This window comes from Mesoplodon mirus (assembly GCF_964341445.2).
Source record: "Mesoplodon mirus genome assembly, chromosome: 12".
In the NCBI taxonomy this organism is placed as follows: domain Eukaryota; kingdom Metazoa; phylum Chordata; class Mammalia; order Artiodactyla; family Ziphiidae; genus Mesoplodon; species Mesoplodon mirus.
In genome coordinates, this window is record NC_138988.1 from 52,858,431 (window position 1) to 52,875,890 (window position 17,460).

The following is a 17,460-nucleotide window of genomic DNA, read 5'->3' on the forward strand; positions in this document are numbered from 1 at the left end:
CCACATTACTCCCAGCCGTGTTCCTTCCCTCCAACCATTATCACTACTCCTTCCTCCAGCCTCAGAGCCGTTGTCTGTGCTCTTCCTTCTTTTGCTAACACTGTTCCCTCATCCTTCAAATATCCCTTCCTCAGAGAAGCCCATCCTTACCTCCCAGACAGGGCAGACCCCCTAGTTAATCCTCTATGACACTGAGGACCTCTCTTTCATAGCTTTTGTCCCAGTTTATAATTTTATATTTAAAACCAATTGATTAATACTTTCCCTATTACAGTATAGAGAGAACAGGAGATGACCTGTCTGGTTTACTCTGCTTTCCACACTGCCCTAGCATACAGCAGGTGCTCAATATTTACTGAGTAAATAAAGGAAGCTTCTTGGAATTCCCTGGCGGTCCAGTGGTTAGGACTCTGTGCTCTCACTGCAAGGGCCTGGATTCAATACCTGGTCGAAGAACTAAGATCCCACAAGCCCCGTGGTGCAGCCAAAAAATAAAAATAAAATAAAGGAACCTTCTGGAAGACACTTAAATTTCCATCTTTACTGCTTATGAAACTACACTCTGATTCTCCTTCCCTATTATGGTTCTGCAAATGTCCCAGTCACTGCCGAAAGGATCTATCTTGTTAACGGCTGTATTCCACACGCCTCGCTTGCACAGAGGTAAGAAGAGAGCAGATGCTCAAGAAGTGAGAGAAGCCTCTTTCTACATGTCAGGGTGGGAAGGGGAAGAACTAACTGCCCAACACTGGCCCATGTCTCGCCCTACCTCCTTCCTTTCCACCACCCCAGCATCACCCAGCTCTGTCTTTCGCACACTGAATAAGGACATGGTGAGGCCAACGGGGCACGCCCAGCCCAACACACCCACATTCATCTCCCAAGATTCAACTCAAATGTCACCTTCGTCTTCCCTCCATCTTTCCTCCCTTATGTGGGCAACCACAGAGCTTTCATCTCCCCAACCACGGGGTTTGGGGACTTGTGTGTCTCCTCAGAACCAAAGACTCCTTGAGGGCAAGGGCTCTGTCAAATCCATCTGTTTCCGCAGAAATGGAGATGAACATGGCACTCACAACGTCTGCTGAACAAACAGACTCATGAGGAGTGCTGGTGGAGCCCTGAGCAAGGCCCTCTGGATCCCTGCAGCTCAGGCCCCTCAGGGATCCAGGTGATGCCAGGAGACCCGGCTCCAGCTTACACTCTGTGAGGTTCCAGATGGACATTCCTTCCTCGAGTAATGGACTTGGGGAGACTCCCAGAAAAGAGGAGAAGGAGGAGAATGGGGAAGAGATGGACAAGGGGCCCACGCAGAGAGTACTAAATGGTCTCTCTGTTGTAATATGACCATCCAGCAAGGGCAACTTCACTCCCAGGGGCTCTGCTCAAACCAGCCTGCAGCCACACGGCAGTCCCCAGGGGAGGAAGATGTGAGAGTCCTCTGGGCACACAGAGAAGCAATCCTCCAAGTCTTTGTTCTCTTTGGAACAAGCGGCCCATCACTGTCACCTGCAACTTGGCACAAGAGCCTGAGGTAAGAGGCTAGCTTAGGAGCTTAGAGTGAAACAGAGGTTTCTCTTCTCCATAATCTTTGTCCATTAAACTCATGGACCGAAACAGAGGGTCTGACCGTGATTTTTCTCCACCAAACTCATCATTCAGCTCCTGATACATTTTCCAATGCTCAGCTAAGGCCTGACCCACTCCCACCCATTTTTTTTAAGGATGGGGAAGTAGGCTGGTCCCCTCTATTTGGCTGATCAGATCTCTTAGCCTGAACCCCCAGAATGCCTTGCTCAAAACCAACACAGCTCAGCATGATTTTTTTCTGTAAGTAACTAAAATGCCTCTACTTCCTAATTTTTAGTCCATCTAGACGCTCTTCTTTGAGAAAAGGGAACTAAGTCCCTCTTCCCTTCAGGTCTGGCCCAAGCAGGAAACCAGAGCCCCCTCTACACACACTCAGCACCCAGAGTAACAGAGCTGTGGATGCCTGGGCAGCCCTCACCCTGTGTCCAGGCCTGGGGCTGGCCCACCTTGGTACGCCCTGCCTCTGGGTCTGTGACCTTGCGTCTAACCCACAACCCCTCCTTCACCCCCCCTTTCAAAACTACCACTTCCCCCTCACCATTCTGGCTGCAGACATGACAAGGAGTGGAGTCACAAAGAACCCAGCCCAGTTTCAAAACTTACCGAACAAACGGGAAAGGTGTTTAAAATTTTAAAATTGTAAGGAAGAAAAACATGGGAAGGCAGAGAAGAGTGCGGAACAGGGTAACAGGCCGGGCAAGGTCTGCGTTGCTGGAGGTCCCTGCAGCGCCGGTGGCACTCGGCGCCCAGGCCTTCGTCCTGCCCGCTCCACAGTGACCCCCATTCCGGCGACTCCCGCTCTCCCCAGATAAGTACCGGCTCCCCAAAAGGCCTTCCCCATTGACCACTGCCGTCCAACGGCCCCGAGAACGGGCCCGCCCTTGGAACTTGAGGGGCAGGGCCCGGGACGGCTGCCCCAAGGGTCCCAGGGCTTTCTACCCCGTGAACGCCTGGCTTTCAGACCCCGCGCTCGGGCGAGGGTGAGCCCCGAGCAGGAAGCCCTGCGGCGAGGGGTCCGGGGAAAGAGGCGGCGGGAGAAGGTCGGCTTCCGCGGCCTGAGCGCCGCCGTCCGGCCGCTCTCCACCCTCGGCCTGGGTCCGAAGCGGCGCGGCCCGAGAAGAGGAAGAAAGACACACAGGAACTTTGGCCGTGGTTTCGGTCACCAGCTCGCAGGCTCCGCAGAGTGGCTGGAAAAACTTGGGACCTCCGAGCGGGGGCGGCGCGAGCAGGCCGGCTGGGTGCGCCGAGCTCCAGCGCGGGGGCTGCACGCGCAACTCGCCCGAGGAAGCCCCCTCCAACTTGACTTGGGCGGCGAGACCCACGCCCGGGGCGCGATGCTCCCGCCGCGAGCGCGTCCCTGCCGCGGCCACCCCGTGTGACCCCGGCTCGCGCCCGGGCCTCTCTTACCATCTGCGCCACTTTCAGCAGCGCTGCGTAGGTGCGGGGGTAGGCGGGGTCCAGCAGCCCCTCCGAAGAGCTCGCGCCCAGTTGCCCCGCGCCGGCCCCGGCTCCCGGGGCGCTGCCGCTGCTGCACGTGGTGCGGACGAGCCCGGGTCCGTGCGACATCGCGCGGCCCTCGCCGGCCGGGAGCCTCCCGCTGCCGCGGTCGAAGGCCAGAAGCGGAGAGACTGGGTGGGGCCGCGGGGGCGGGGCGCCGGGGCGGGGCGGAGCGCCGGGGCGGGGTCCTGGGGTGGGGCGGGGCCCGCGCCCCCGGCCCGCGCTGAGGACGCCCACCCAGCCTCCGCCGGACGCGCGGGGGAGGGCCTGGCCCGAGCTCTCCGGAAAGGTGGCGGCAGCCCCCGCCCTCGGGGAGTCGCGAAAGTTGGGCTTGGAGGGAGGAGAGAAACGGACGCCAGGGGCCGTGGCCTTTCCGAGATGGGCGAGGCCCGGGCACAGCTGGGTGTCAGCCTCCTGGGATCTGGTGTGGGTGCGGCTGCGGTGCTAAGGGTACTTGATTGAAGTATAACTCACATACACTGAAATGTCCAAATCTTCCGTGTTCAGCTCCGTTAATTGTTCTGTATGTGTATGTAATGTACACCTGTGTAACCACCGCCCACAGCAACAAATACCGGGCCGATACCCCCAAAAAAGTTCCCTCTTGCTCCTTCCCTCTTTCTGTCACTATAGATTCGTTCTGCCTCTTCTCAGACTTGATGTACTTGAAATAATGCAGAATATTCTCATTTGTGTCTGGCTTCTTTCACTCAACAAGATGCATCGAGATTAATCCCAATAAAGCTGTGGTGAACATTCTGGTGAGATTTTTTGGTGGACAGCTCTCATTTCTCCCGGGAAAATACTTAATGAGTGGGTTTGCTGGGTCACAAGGTGAACATAGGTTTACTTCTAGCAGAAGCTGTCAAACAGTTAGAGATGCTACATTGCACTCCTTCCGGGTTAGTTTTAAAATGAGCAAGCGGGACTACAGAAATGAAATGTTATCAGTGTTCTCTCTGAGCAGAGTGTCCCTGTGGCCAAACTTGATATATCTCCAAATGTTTCGAAATAACACAAAAAATCTACCTCATGACATCATTGGATGCTAGTGCTGTCCTGTCATCAGAAGACTGTCAATGTGGCAAAGTCTTGATAATTCTAGAATGTGGAGATACTCACGCAATCTGTTCTGACAAGTCTCCCAGGTGATTCTGATGACCACTCAAGTTGAGCACCATCATTGCCAAAGCTGAGGCATTTCAGGAATCGTAATACCATGTTCTCTACTTGTGCGTACATTTCAAAGTTTTCATGACCAAAAAAAATTGCCTCTAATACCTGTTTTCTGTTTAGATAATAGTCACAGTGCCTTCCATTTCGTTCTCTATAAAACAAAGATAATTGCATCTCGGGGCTGCTGTGACAATGTGATAGCCGTGCAGGCGCTCTGTGACAGCTCCAGATGCATGTCGTTTTCCATACAGATTTACATCTTCACTTTTGTACTTTTCCAAGGCTTCGGAACCCATCATGGAGATGACAGGGGGTCTTTTTTGAAGTGAGGGCTTCAGGGAAGCAGAAAAACCCAGCAGTGGATAATTTCCCCTCCTTCCAGGGGCCTTCATCCAATTCTCCAGCCATCTTCTAAATCCTATCCCTAATTGTGAAATGGGCTGATAGCGCTCATTTTTGAGGTTCAAACAGAAATGAATCTGAAAATGTTAAAAGAGGTAACAAAGCAACATACAAATGTAAGGAATCATTAGCTTTTGGTGCTAATATTTTCTATCAGCATCAGTATTCCTATGAAGTTATCAGGACAGGGGAGGGAAGGAAGGGGAGAGGGAGGAGAGGAGGCTCTTTTTCCTTCTTTATCCATGAAATCTTTCATAAATGAAATAAATGATGACCAAAGATGACTACTCTTCCCTTCAAAAGGAGACCAAGGAATGGGCATAGTCCTCTGAATGGTTTTTGTGCAGTGATTTTCCATGTATGGTCCCCAGACCAGCAACACCAGCATCACCCCGGAACTGGTGAGAAATGCAAATTCTTAGCCCCACCCCACCCCCATCCGCCCCAGACCTGCTGAATCAGAACCTCTGGGGGGTGAGGCTCAGCAATCTGTGTTTTGGCAAGGTCGGCCCTCCACCTCCCACGTGATTCAGATGCATGACGGAGTTTGAGAACCACTGGCGTTTCCGGAATCCACTGGAGCTGAGACTTGGCTGGGTTTCTTGGACTGCCGTTGGCCCACGTGCCACCCAGCTTAGATCGGAAATAATCACTGGTGGTGGCCCCTCTGCGTTAATCGCTTTATCATGATCACTTAAAAGCCCGAGCGAGAGGCTTGGCAGCACAAGAGCTGCGTGCTGGCCCGGAGTGCAAGAAGAGGCTCCACAGACCAGACCTGCGGCCAAGTACACGGAGGTGTCTACACGGGGCAATGACTTCTTGGTGGGAAGGGCTGCCCCCTGGGGAGGAAGGGCTTTGGTGGGTGCAGGGCTGGGTGCACTCAAAAGAGGGGGCCCACCCACCTTTGCCATCTTGTCTTGCCACCTCTCCAGCCAAATCTAGCAGCTTCCACTCCTTTGGACCCCATGCTCAAGCCTGAATGAACGTCACGCCCTCTGCTATATCATGCCTCTGAGTGTTTGTCTGAACTCCCTTCTCCACCGACGGCTGGTTAACAGCTCTTTATCCTTCAGTGTGTGTGGTTGAGATGGCCCCTCCTCCTCCAGGAAGCCTTCCCTGACTTCCCACCACTTCCCAGTAAGGGTAAGGTGACCCTGGTGGGCTCCCATCATTTGATTAGGAAGTTGCATGGTGATACTGTCAAGTCATCTTTGGAAAATACCACCTGACATGACTCCTATGAGGATTAGATTAATTAAGGCCTGGAAAGTCCTCAGTACAGTGCTTGGCATATAGCAAGTCCTCAACAGTGTGCAGGCTCTTCTGGGCCTTTATCCTGTCATCCATGGCACCAATCACAATGCCTGGGACACAACGGTGCATCTTTATTGCTTTTCAATTTGATAGTGGAAGAACCATTTATTTATGCTTAATTGCCATGAAGCCCAAGAATAATCATGACTATCAGGTGTGACTAACAGGTCACATCAGTTTTACTGGTCTATTAAATTAAAACTAAGTCTGAACATGAATGCTCACTCTGCATTATTTGTTGTGCATAAGGAACAATCTTCTACTTGCAAATGGGGGGAAACCTATCTGGAGATTCAAGAAAAGAGTAGCGTGGAAAGAGCACTGGATTCAGAATTAGAAGACCTGGCTGGGAATCCAGGTGCCTCGGAGCAGGAATCTCCAGATCTGCAAAGCAGGGGGCGGCGCTGCTTACTCACAGGGCTGCTGTGAGGAGTGAATGAGATTACACATGTTCAGGCATTTGGTACACGTTAGTGGACCCTGAAATAGGCCGGGATAGAGGACGGCTGTGTCTGCTAGGTTGGGGCACTGGCAGACGGGCAAACAGCATTCTGAGCCAGGACCTAGCAAAAAACAAGCAAGCAAACAACGAAGCAAAAACCTCTGGGCTGCCCTTGGTTCAGATCTGCCCTTTTTGTTCATAAACCTTGACCAGCTTACATGCCTTGTACCACGTCCCTCCGATACCCCCAAGAAACGTCTGTAAACAACTGAGGGGCACGAAATATTGCTAACGCTTGCTGCCCCGCTCAGGATGTTTGTACTTGGTTCCTGCCTACACTTGAGAATTTGGTGCTGACTCACACAGGTGGTCCCCGAATTACCCCCACCCCCGCCCAATGTGTCTCTGGAAAGCCCACCCTATATGGTGGATGTCACGTTGCAGACTGATGTCTGGCAGTGGTTGATGAGAGCACAGTGACACTGGATGGATCAGCAGTGAAGCTGACCTTGGACAATTTTCTCTCATTTTCTGATAATTTCCTGTGTGCTGCCATGACTCCTCAAGTAGACTGTAGGCTCCCTGTAGACCATCTGCTTTGTGAATGCTCTCCACTGGCTGTGACTTGCTATGCTTTGGGGCTGTACACTTGCAAGAGTGGGGCAATGGAGGACCCCTAACTCCTTTAGCAGTGGGACAGTCTGCGTAAAGGTCCTGGTTTTATTTGCTTGACCTCTGGAATGAGGAGATGGGACTTTGGTTGCTGGTCTGCCCACAAGTGAAGTTATCTGGACCTCAGTGTTCCTATTTGTGAAATGGGCTGATAGCGCTCATTTTTGAGGTTCAAACAGAAATGAATCTGAAAATGTTAAAAAAGGTAACAAAGCAACATACAAATGTAAGGAATTATTAGCTTTTTGTGCTAATATTTTCTATCAGCATCAGTATTCCTATGAAGTTACCAGGACAGGGGAAGGAAGGAAGGGGAGAGGGAGGAGAGGAAAGGAGGCTCTTTTTCCTTCTTTATCCATGAAATCTTTCATAAATGAAATAAATGATGACCAAAGATGACTACACTTCCCTTCAAAAGGAGACCAAGGAATGGGCATAGTCCTCTGAATGGTTTTTATGCAATTGCTCTGGTCACCTGCCCACCTTTATAAGAGAACTTGAAGATGTTAATTTTTCCACAAATAATAAGGATCCTTTTGTTTTTTTGACCTGCTGAAACCACTGCCTTCTCGTCTTTTATTTTAAAATGTTTATTTCCTGATGATGAAGGTATTTCCTGCTCATCGTAGAAAATTGGGGGAAATTCAGAAAAAACAAAGAAAATTGAAATCACCCCATGATCCCACCACCCTTTACAGTTTCGTTTGTTCTGCCTGTTGTAAACTCCAAGTTATACTGCAAACATTTCCTGTTAAAAATTACTCACAGGGCTTCCCTGGTGGCGCAGTGGTTGAGAGTCCGCCTGCCAATGCAGGGAACACGGGTTCGTGCCCCAGTTCGGGAAGATCCCACATACCACGGAGTGGCTGGGCCCGTAAGCCATGGCCGCTGAGCCTGAGCGTCCGGAGCCTGTGCTCCTCAACAGGAGAGGCCACAGCAGTGAGAGGCCCGTGTACCACAAAAAAAAAAAAAAAAAAAAAAATTACTCACAAAGGGTTTTTAGTGGGAGCATTGATTTTTTGTGTGTGCTCAACTTATTTTTCTCCATTATATATTTTTAGGAAGACAGTACTTTAACAACTGATTTTCGTTTTAATAACCAATCTAGCAACCACAGTTCAAGCACAGCTTGAAAAATGTGTTAAAAATACAAAGTTAAATCATTAATGATGATGACTCTGATTAAACTTGGGTTGTAGTGCATTCATTTCTAAAGTCTCATTCAATGGATTTAATTAATTATTGAATCATTCTCCTACTGTTAGGGTTTTAGGCTAATTTAGTTCTTTTTCCCTATTATACATAAGACCAGGACTAGCATCTTTGTGCATGAATCTTAGACTCCTAAGAGAAACATCCCCAAGTTCAAGGGAATGGATAATTTTTAAGGCTCTTCATATGTATAGTGAAATAGATTTCTGGAAATGTACCACTTCATCCCTGCAGCGTATGTAGTTTTCACCTGGTTCCTTTCCTCACAGTACAGATGTTCTCTATCCACTATGCTGGAGGAGCTGGAAGCTCAATGATGTCATCATTAAGAAGTTTCTTTCCCCCTCCATCTCTCATCCAGTCACCTTCATCCTGCGACTGGCTTCTCCTTGTGGTCGCAAGATATTTGCCAACAACTTCCTGCCTACGCATTTCCTCAGAACTCCTTTCCCAGAACTCCCCAGCAAGCCTGGTCGCGTGCCCCTGCCTGAACCAGTCGCTGTGGCTGAGGTGGGACTGGCTTAGGCCATTGCTAGAGCACAGCGGAGCTGACTTTCCCCGAAGTTGCTGGGGTGTAAGTGGGTGGTATGGATGTGCAATAAAAACTAGGGTAGTCGGATAACAAGAGGCGGGGAGAAGGGATGCTGAGGCAGCAACAAGGTTGGCTACATCCTGGATGAGTTATTCCGAATATTCTAGAAAAAAGTCTTCCATTGACACACAAGTTTTCTCAAAACACACCTTCCAAATGGGATGTCTCTTCAACTTGCTTGCCACTCACCTTCCTAAGTTTCTGAAAAATCATCACCTCTAGGTTGCCAAGCACTTTCCCCCAAACCTGATCCTCTTTTATATACACCGAACACCTAAGTTTACTTATAACAACACATATTCTAATCTTCCCCATTATCCTAGGTCATCAGCACTGGAACAGTTACCTCACCTTCCTTTACAGCTGTCTGCTTACAACTGGCAGCAAGAACATAGCCAGAACATTTATGAAAGGCCAAGTTAGGAAATACTTCTCAGGTTGCCCTTTTTCAGTGTAAGTGTGCACACATCTGCCCCAGGCTTATATGGGCTTTCCTCGGAAATACGGCGGGTCTGGTCCCAGACCACCACGATAATGCGAGTCACAAAAACTTTTTGGTTTCCCGGTGCATATAAAAGCTCTGTTTAGGGCTTCCCTGGTGGCGCAGTGGTTAAGAGTCTGCCTGCTGATGCAGGGGACGCGGGTTCGTGCCCCGATCCGGGAGGATCCCACATGCCGCGGAGTGGCTGGGCCCAGTGAGCCATGGCCGCTGAGCCTGCGCGTCCGGAGCCTGTGCTCCTCAACAGGAGAGGCCGCGACAGAGAGGCCCGCATACCGCACAAAAACAAAACAAAACAAACCCCACAATGTACATACTTGATTTAAAAATATTTTACTGCTAAAAAATCCTAACTATCACCTGAGGCTTCAGGAGTCCTAATCTTTTTGCTGGTGGAGGGTCTTGCCTGGATGTTGATGGCTGCTGATCAGGCGGTTGCTGAAGGTCAGGGCATCTGTGGCAGTTTCTTAAAATAGGACAACAGTGAAGTCTGCTTCATCAATTGAGTCTGCCTTTCACAAATGACTTCTCTGCAGCCTGCAGTGCTGTTTGATAGCATCTGACCCATAGATCTTCTTTCCAAACTGGAGTCAATCCTCTCAAACCCTGCCACTGTTTTATCAACTAACAGTCTGAACCCTCAGTTGTCATTTCAACAACCTTCACAGCACCTTCACCAGGAGCAGACTCCATCTCAAGAAACCACTATCTTTGCTCATCCATAAGATGCAAACTCTCTTCTGTTCAAGTTTGATCAGGAGATGCAGCAATTCAGTCCCATCTTCAGGCTCCACATTTAATTCTAGTTCTCTTGCTATTTCCACCACATCTGCAGTGACTTCCTCCACTAAAGTCTGAGGGCTGGAATCAACTTCTTCCAAACTCCTGTCAATGTTGATATTTTTTACCTCTTCTCATAAATCAAGAATGTTCTTAATGGTATCTAGATCAGTCCTTTCCAGATTTTCAATTGACTTTGCCCAGATCCGTCACAGTAATCACTACCTATGGCAAAATCTTATGAAAAATGTTATTTCTTAAATAACAAGCTGAAATGACTCCTTTATCCATGGGCTGCAGAATGGATGTCGTGTTAGCAGGCATGACAACATTATCTCATTGTACGTCTCCATCAGCGCATTTGGGTGACCTGGTGCCTTGTCAATGAGCAGTAATATTTGGAAAGGAATCTTCTTCTGGGCAGTAGGTTTCAACAGTGGGCTTAAAAGAGTCAGTAAACCATGTTGTCAACAGATGTGCTGTCATCCAGGCTTTGTTGTTCCACTTACAGAGCACAGGCAGGGTGGACTTAGCCTAACCCTTAAGGTCCCTAGGATTTTCAGAATGGTAAATGAACACTAGATTCAACTTAAAATCACCAGCTGCATTAGCCCCTAACAACAGTCAGCCTGTCCCTTGAAGCTTTGAAGCCAGGCACTGACTTCTTCTCTCTAGCTATGAAAGTCCTAGATGGCATCTTCTTCCAGTAGAAGCTTGTTTTGTCTACACTGAAAATCTCCTGTTTAGTGTAGCCACCTTCATGAATTATCTGATCTTCTGCACAACTTGCTGAAGCTTCTACATCAGCACTTGCTGCTTCACCTTGCACTTTGATGTTGAGACGGCTTTTTTCTTTAAACCTCATGAACCAACCTCTGCTAGCTTTAAACTTCTCTTCTGCACCTTCCTCATCTCCCTTAGCCATCACAGAATTGAGATATAGGACCTGGTGCACCTTCCTCATCTCCCTTAGCCATCACAGAATTGAGATTTAGGACCTGGCTCTAGGTGGGCTTTTTTTTTTTTTTTTTTTTGACTTAAGGGAATGTTGTGGCTGGTTTGATCTTTTTTTTTTTTTTGCGGTACGCGGGCCTCTCACTGTTGTGGCCTCTCCCGTTGCAGAGCACAGGCTTCAGACACGCAGGCTCAGCGGCCATGGCTCACGGACCCAGCCGCTCCGCAGCATGTGGGATCCTCCCGGACCGGGGCACGAACCCATGTCCCCTGCATCGGCAGGCGGACTCTCAACCACTGCGCCACCAGGGAAGCCCCTGGTTTGATCTTCTAACCAGGCCCCTAAAACTTTCTGTGTATCAGCATTAAGTCTGTTTTGCTTTCTTATCGTTCGTGTATTCGCTGAAGGAGCACTTTTAATTTCCTCCAAGAACTTTTCCTTTGCATTCACAGCTTGGCCGTTTGGCACAAGAGGCCGAGCTCTCAGCCTGTCTGGGCTTTGGACATGCCTTCCTCACTAAGTTTCATCATTTCTAGCTTTTGATTTAAACCGAGAGACATGTGAGTCTTCCTTTCACTTGAACACTTCGAGGTCACTGTAGGGTTATTAACTGGCCTAATTTCAATATTGTTATGTCTCAGGGAATAGGGAGGCCTGAGGAGAGGGAGAGAGATGGGGAATGGCTGGTTGGTGGAGCAGTCAGAACACACACATTTACTGATTAAGTTTGTCATCTTGTATGGGCATGGCTGTGGTGCCCCCAAACAATGAACAATAGTAACATCAAAGATCACTGATCACAGATCACCATAAGAAACATGAGAAAGTCTGAAATATTGGGAGAATTACAAAAATGTGACACAGAGGCATGAAATGAGAAAATGCTGCTGGAAAAATGGCACCGATAGGCTTGCTCCACATAGGGTTGCCACAAACCTTCAATTTGTGAAGGTTGTTAAGGTGAAGCACAATAAAATGAGGTCTGCCTGTATGCCTGGATTGTTTTTTTCTGTGAAAATCTCTCTTTTTAATTTAATAATTGTCTAGGGAACAGAAATACAGACTTTTAAATTGATATTCTACCCAGGGCTGCATCTTCAGTTAGTGGTTTTAAATGTCTGTCCTCTACACAGAGATATTTTATGTATTTAAAATCTTTTGTGTGCTGATACCCTGAAGGGATTTTCCTATGAAGGGAGCAATTTAAAAATGTACAAAAGCAACTGACACTGAACATTCTTGTCTCTAGATTTTCTTACAGTTTTAAAATATTGGCTAAATATTTACCTTTGGGGGCTATGAGTTGGAAATAGCAATGGAGAGAGATTAAATGCCTAAAGCATTTCATTGATTTGCCACGAGTGTGGAAATACATCAAATTAAAATCCACCCAGCTCTATCAAAGAGAACGTGATGGTTCTGGAAGGGCTGAGAGGTGAATGCAGACAGCGAGCATAGACAGCAGAGTGTAAGCACACTCTATACTATCCCTGAAACAACATTTTTCAACCCCAGAAACCTATTCTTCTTGTTATGCTGGCTGTGTTGCATGTGGCTTTGCTTTTGTTTTTTTCTTCTTTCTCGAGAGAAAAATTAAAGCCAGTTCAAAACTTATAGCTTTAGCTGAATAACAGAGAATCATTTTGTTGTCTAAAAACCCACACTTAAAAATTATTCATGAACAAAGTCTCTCAGCATTCAAAAGAAGAAATAATTTCCTTTCAGCCAAAAATAAATGTTTTTTGGTTTTTTGGTGGTTTTTTGGGATGAACTTTTAAGGCAACACAAAGGGTCATGCTCTTGAAAACCCATATATAAAGACATGACAGCAAGTCCCCTCCGCAAGGATGCAAATGAATCACTGATCTCTTGAAACAGATCTCTTTGGCGCTACCAGTTCAGGAAAGGCCTACGGCTGGTTGTGGTCTATTTGGAAGACATTTCAAAGTGGCATATGAAATCTTTTACTCTGGAAGTTATTTCCTATATATGTGTCCATGATTATAGAAATCATACTCACACACACACACACACACACACAATCATAAAAGCAGGCTTCTTTCTTTATGACTGTTTCCAGAAACAGACCTATTAGGTTACAGTTTTTCTACCTCTTATGGAGACTTGATTGCAATATAAAGTACTTTAAAAATCTACCAGGTTATGAAAGAGAATGTAAAAAAGAATATGTGTGTATATATATACATATAACCAAATCACTTTGCTGTACACCTGAAACTAACACAACATTGTAAATCAACTATATTTCAATTAAAAAAAAATCCACCAGGTACATGCAAGGTGAACATGCTTCTGGGAGTGTGAGAGGGAGAGATGGACAGAGCGGCAGCACACACAAACCCTGACTAGTTATTTCAGCTCTTCTTGCAAAATCAGCGAGTCGGAGGCTGTCCGGGTGATGACTGGGAACGCCGCTCCAGAAAGATCGTAGCCCTGGTCACCTGCAGGTCTGCATCACTGAAGCTGAAGCTTCACAGCTACACGCGGGACCCAAAGAGGCCTCTCGTGTTCCCCACGCCAACCCACTCCCACCCTCCACCCCACCTCTCCCTCTTGGTGTCCCCTCCCCCCTACCTTTTTGGACACACAACCCAAGAACATTCTTCATTGTTCCTTTCAAAGGTCTGGGGTGGGTGTCATTAGACACTGAAGAAATCCCAACTCTCCTTTATAGGGGGAAACAGCTTGGCTAAGGAATTAGATGAACAGGAAAACCAATGCAAACAACACACAACAGAAAGAAAACAGCACTGCCACACGAGCAGAAAAGAGGTGGCCACGGGGCCATGTCCACAGAGTGCACGGCTGAGCCCTCTCCCTACCATCAACTAAACTAACGTTTCAGTGGTTTTTTGTTTTTCAGTTTGAAAACTCACCCAAGATACACTGCCATTCCAGCAAGAACCATCTTGCCTAAAAACACTTCCTCTAAGTGCACATCTGCCTCCAGAACAGGGTTCTTCCCACTGTCTCAAAATATCTAATAACAATGTTACAAAATATTAGGGCTTGGAGATTTGGAGCCTTTTGGTCCGGTATGTTCCACCTAATATGGTACCTGTGTCTCTGTGGGCAGCAAGATGGGTTTTAAGGTACATGGAAGTATTTATCCTTTTAATGGTTATGAGCTTATTTTAATCTGTATTAGAAAAAAATACCACCAGCACATCAGCCACTGTGCTCAGAGCACCACTTAAGGCGAGCTCATTACTAAGTCCTACGGCTAGTGTCTCATTAGATGCTTTCTGTGCCAACCAGTTGGCATGTGAGACATGCCGCCGGTGATCCCCAGACCTGGGGAGAAGGGTCTCTCTGACCATGCTGGCCTGGGGGCTGTGGACAGTGTCTCCTGGCAATATCACCCCAGGCAACCCCATGAGGATGAAGAATTCCCCACAGCCCCCAGCTTCAGGCTTCAGCAATAGATCTCCTTTCTTGAGTCAGACGCCACATTACCCTGGATTGTAAAACATTTAATGAAAAAAGAATCTGGCATTTTTAAAAGTTAGGTTTACAAACTTGATGCATTCTTAATATTAGCAATTTATCTATTTCTAATACATTGCCTAAGAAAATAAGGTCTATGAAGACATCAACAAGATATTTAAGATTCATTATAAGCTACAGCACTTTGCAAATAAGTATCCAGTTTAATTATAACAAACCACTGTGAGCAAATTTAACTAAGTATATAAAAACATTAGTTAAATACAATTCTCTGGAAATATACATTATACCTACAGCTGTTTTTACAGTGAGATTCTTCCTTTTTTTTTCCCTTTTAATTCTCAAAATGGTGAATCACTGTATGGTCCTGGATCTCCAAGCTATAAAACTGAAATATGTGTTTCCAGCATAGCAGATGGTGACCAGGAAGGCGAAGAACTGGAGAAAACAAAGCATAATAGAAAGGGGGTTTAGGGCACATCCTAATTAGCAAAAGTTGTCATTTCACCTCTACTGAATAATGCACTTATGGCATCCCTTGACTCCAAGCTTTCTCATCTAAACCTGCTTTATTGGTTCAATTATCTTCCTTCTGAAATAATTTCAGGCTAGGCTGTTTTTCTTTTTTGGAACCTATCTGGAAAGCCTGTAGTCTTACTCCAATAAGCCCAGGGTGTTCACGTGGGGATGAATATGGTGGTGTGCATCTGAGAAAAGCCTGTGTACTTCTAATTTAGTATTGGTGATTTTAGACCAAAGCTTAACCTCACACTGTCACAGGCTCAGTTTACACAAACAAGCTGAGTGGGCGGAAGGAAGCCAGGGGCCCACATGGGATGTGAGTGCAGAGCTGGGAAAACGCCAGGCCCTCTCCTGGGGCAACCACAGCCCAGTTCCACCTGATTCTTCATTTAAAAAAAAATTTTATTGATGTCCAGTTGATTTACAATGTTGTGCTAATTTCTGCTTTATAGCAAAGTGACTCAGTTATACATATATGTATGCTCCTTTTCATATTCTTTTCCATGATGGTTTATCACAGGCTATTGAATATAGTTCCCAGTACTATACAGTAGGACCTTGTTGTTTATCCATCCTATATGTACTAGTTTGCATCTGCCCAGCTGATTCTTGCTGTGTGCTAACTTGAGCCCTGTGACTTTTAATCTCACGTGGACCCACGCTCTTTACCCTTAAATAGAGATTCTGAAATATAGGTCAAGAATACGATGAACACCCATGGATCACCCACCAGCTTTAACATCATACTGTTGGTCTTCCTGTCTAACTGCCTGCCTTCCGCCCCCATCACTTCTACTGCGGATGGAATATTATAAGGCCCATCTCAGAGAAACTTTTAAAATTCGTTTTTTGAATTTGAAAAATATACACTTATAGTTTAAAAATGCGAACAGTACATAAACGCATAAATTAAAAAGTAGAAGCCCCTCATCCCATGCTCCTCATGGTCCATCACAGTCCCTGGAAGGAGCCTCTGCTGGTGTCTATCTTCCTAGGCATCCTTAGAGCATAAACAAACATTTCTACTTCAACAAACAGAATCCTAGTGTGCTCATTTTCTGCCTCTCTCTCCCACTGACACTGTAGGCAGCAGAATTATTCTTAGAATCCCTCAAACATTTTTTCTCCCTCAAACAGTTATTTTGTTCTAGCATTTGGCTTTTACTCGAGTGGACTCTTTCAGCCACTTTGTGCTCCAGGCCATCGGGAGGCCCCATGATGCTCAAACCAGTAAGTTCACTGCCAAGGTGTCCCTCCCGCAGGTGATGCTTTTCCCTGCAGGTAACTTTGTCCTCCTCGCCCAGATCCTCAGCCGGCCTTGGGGAGGGAGGAGGAGACCATGGGGATGAAGTGCTCACTCACCGACGAGGCTGCCCAGCTGTTGAAGTTGTGACTGTCCCTCTCCGGGGAGACAGAAGACGCATCCACAATAGCGGCTGAGAGGTATAAGACGAAGGCACTGCCATTAAAGCACAGACCCTGGGAGACAGAGGCGCAGAGTGTTTAGGGAGCCTGGGAAGGTCTGGGCACACCCGGACCTCAGAAGCGGCCAGAAGCGCACCCCGGCTGTGGCAAGGGGCCCACCTGGACTCGTGAGGGGGGCAGGGGACAAGGGCGATGAGAAGGCAGCTCCTTGGCGCCTTGGGGGTATTTGGTACACGCTGCTTCCTCGCTTACCAACGCTCTGAGGGGTTGCAAAGGGGCTCCGCAGTTGGAGCAGCAAATAAAATATCCCAACCAGAAGGCAGACACGTCTGACGTCTAGCATCTGCCAGCAGCAAGTAAAATTTTCAAAATTTGGCTGTAAACATCTTAAAACTGGGGGAGTTCACACAGAAATCCAGATTTCTGGATTCTCTTAGGAAGGGGAAAAACAACAACAACAGAAGAGGTAGCGATCCTGGGAGCACATTTCCAGCTTACTTCTCTGTGAAGAATATCCTGCGGTTGTTTAAGTCAGTGCATCTGGGTGGCAAGGATTCAACAGAGTTTACGCTCACTTGCATGACTTTCTGGTCTCTTCACACGAGTGAGTGTGGAATCCCAACATGGAGGGGTCTCCTGACTGCTGGCCAGGGCTCTACTCACTACTCAGGCAGAGGAGTGCCCAGAGCAGGATGACATCAGAAAAAACTGCTGGATGGAAGTCGAGAGACATGGGCCCAATTGTGCGTGAACCCGTGCAAAGTCAGGAGGCTCCAAACCTCAGTTTCCTTAGCTATAAAATGGGGACACACCTCATGATGATAAATTCTGAAAATGCAAATCAGAGCATTTTAAAACCAGGGAGTTTCGGAAGGGAGCGGTGTTAAACATGAAAAAAAAAAACCCAGTAACAT

The 17,460-nt window shown here is 47.4% G+C and overlaps 2 protein-coding genes across 2 annotated transcripts in view; both read right to left on the minus strand.

The window, feature by feature from the left end:
- CMTM7 (CKLF like MARVEL transmembrane domain containing 7) overlaps positions 1 to 3,156 on the minus strand; it is a gene marked incomplete at its 5' end in the record, with an annotated part of 47,708 nt that extends 44,552 nt beyond the window's left edge. Inside the window, one exon of the mRNA XM_082637562.1 lies at positions 2,998 to 3,156. Within this exon, the coding sequence (XP_082493688.1) occupies positions 2,998 to 3,156 (159 nt within the window). The remainder of the gene's footprint in view (positions 1 to 2,997) is intronic.
- Positions 3,157 to 14,604: 11,448 nt separating this feature from the next.
- CMTM8 (CKLF like MARVEL transmembrane domain containing 8) overlaps positions 14,605 to 17,460 on the minus strand; it is a 92,006-nt gene continuing 89,150 nt past the window's right edge. Inside the window, exons 3-4 of the mRNA XM_082637563.1 lie at positions 16,484 to 16,600; positions 14,605 to 15,037 (exon numbers count right to left, since the gene is read on the minus strand). Of these exons, the coding sequence (XP_082493689.1) occupies positions 14,954 to 15,037; positions 16,484 to 16,600 (201 nt within the window). The 3' untranslated portion in view covers positions 14,605 to 14,953. The remainder of the gene's footprint in view (positions 15,038 to 16,483; positions 16,601 to 17,460) is intronic.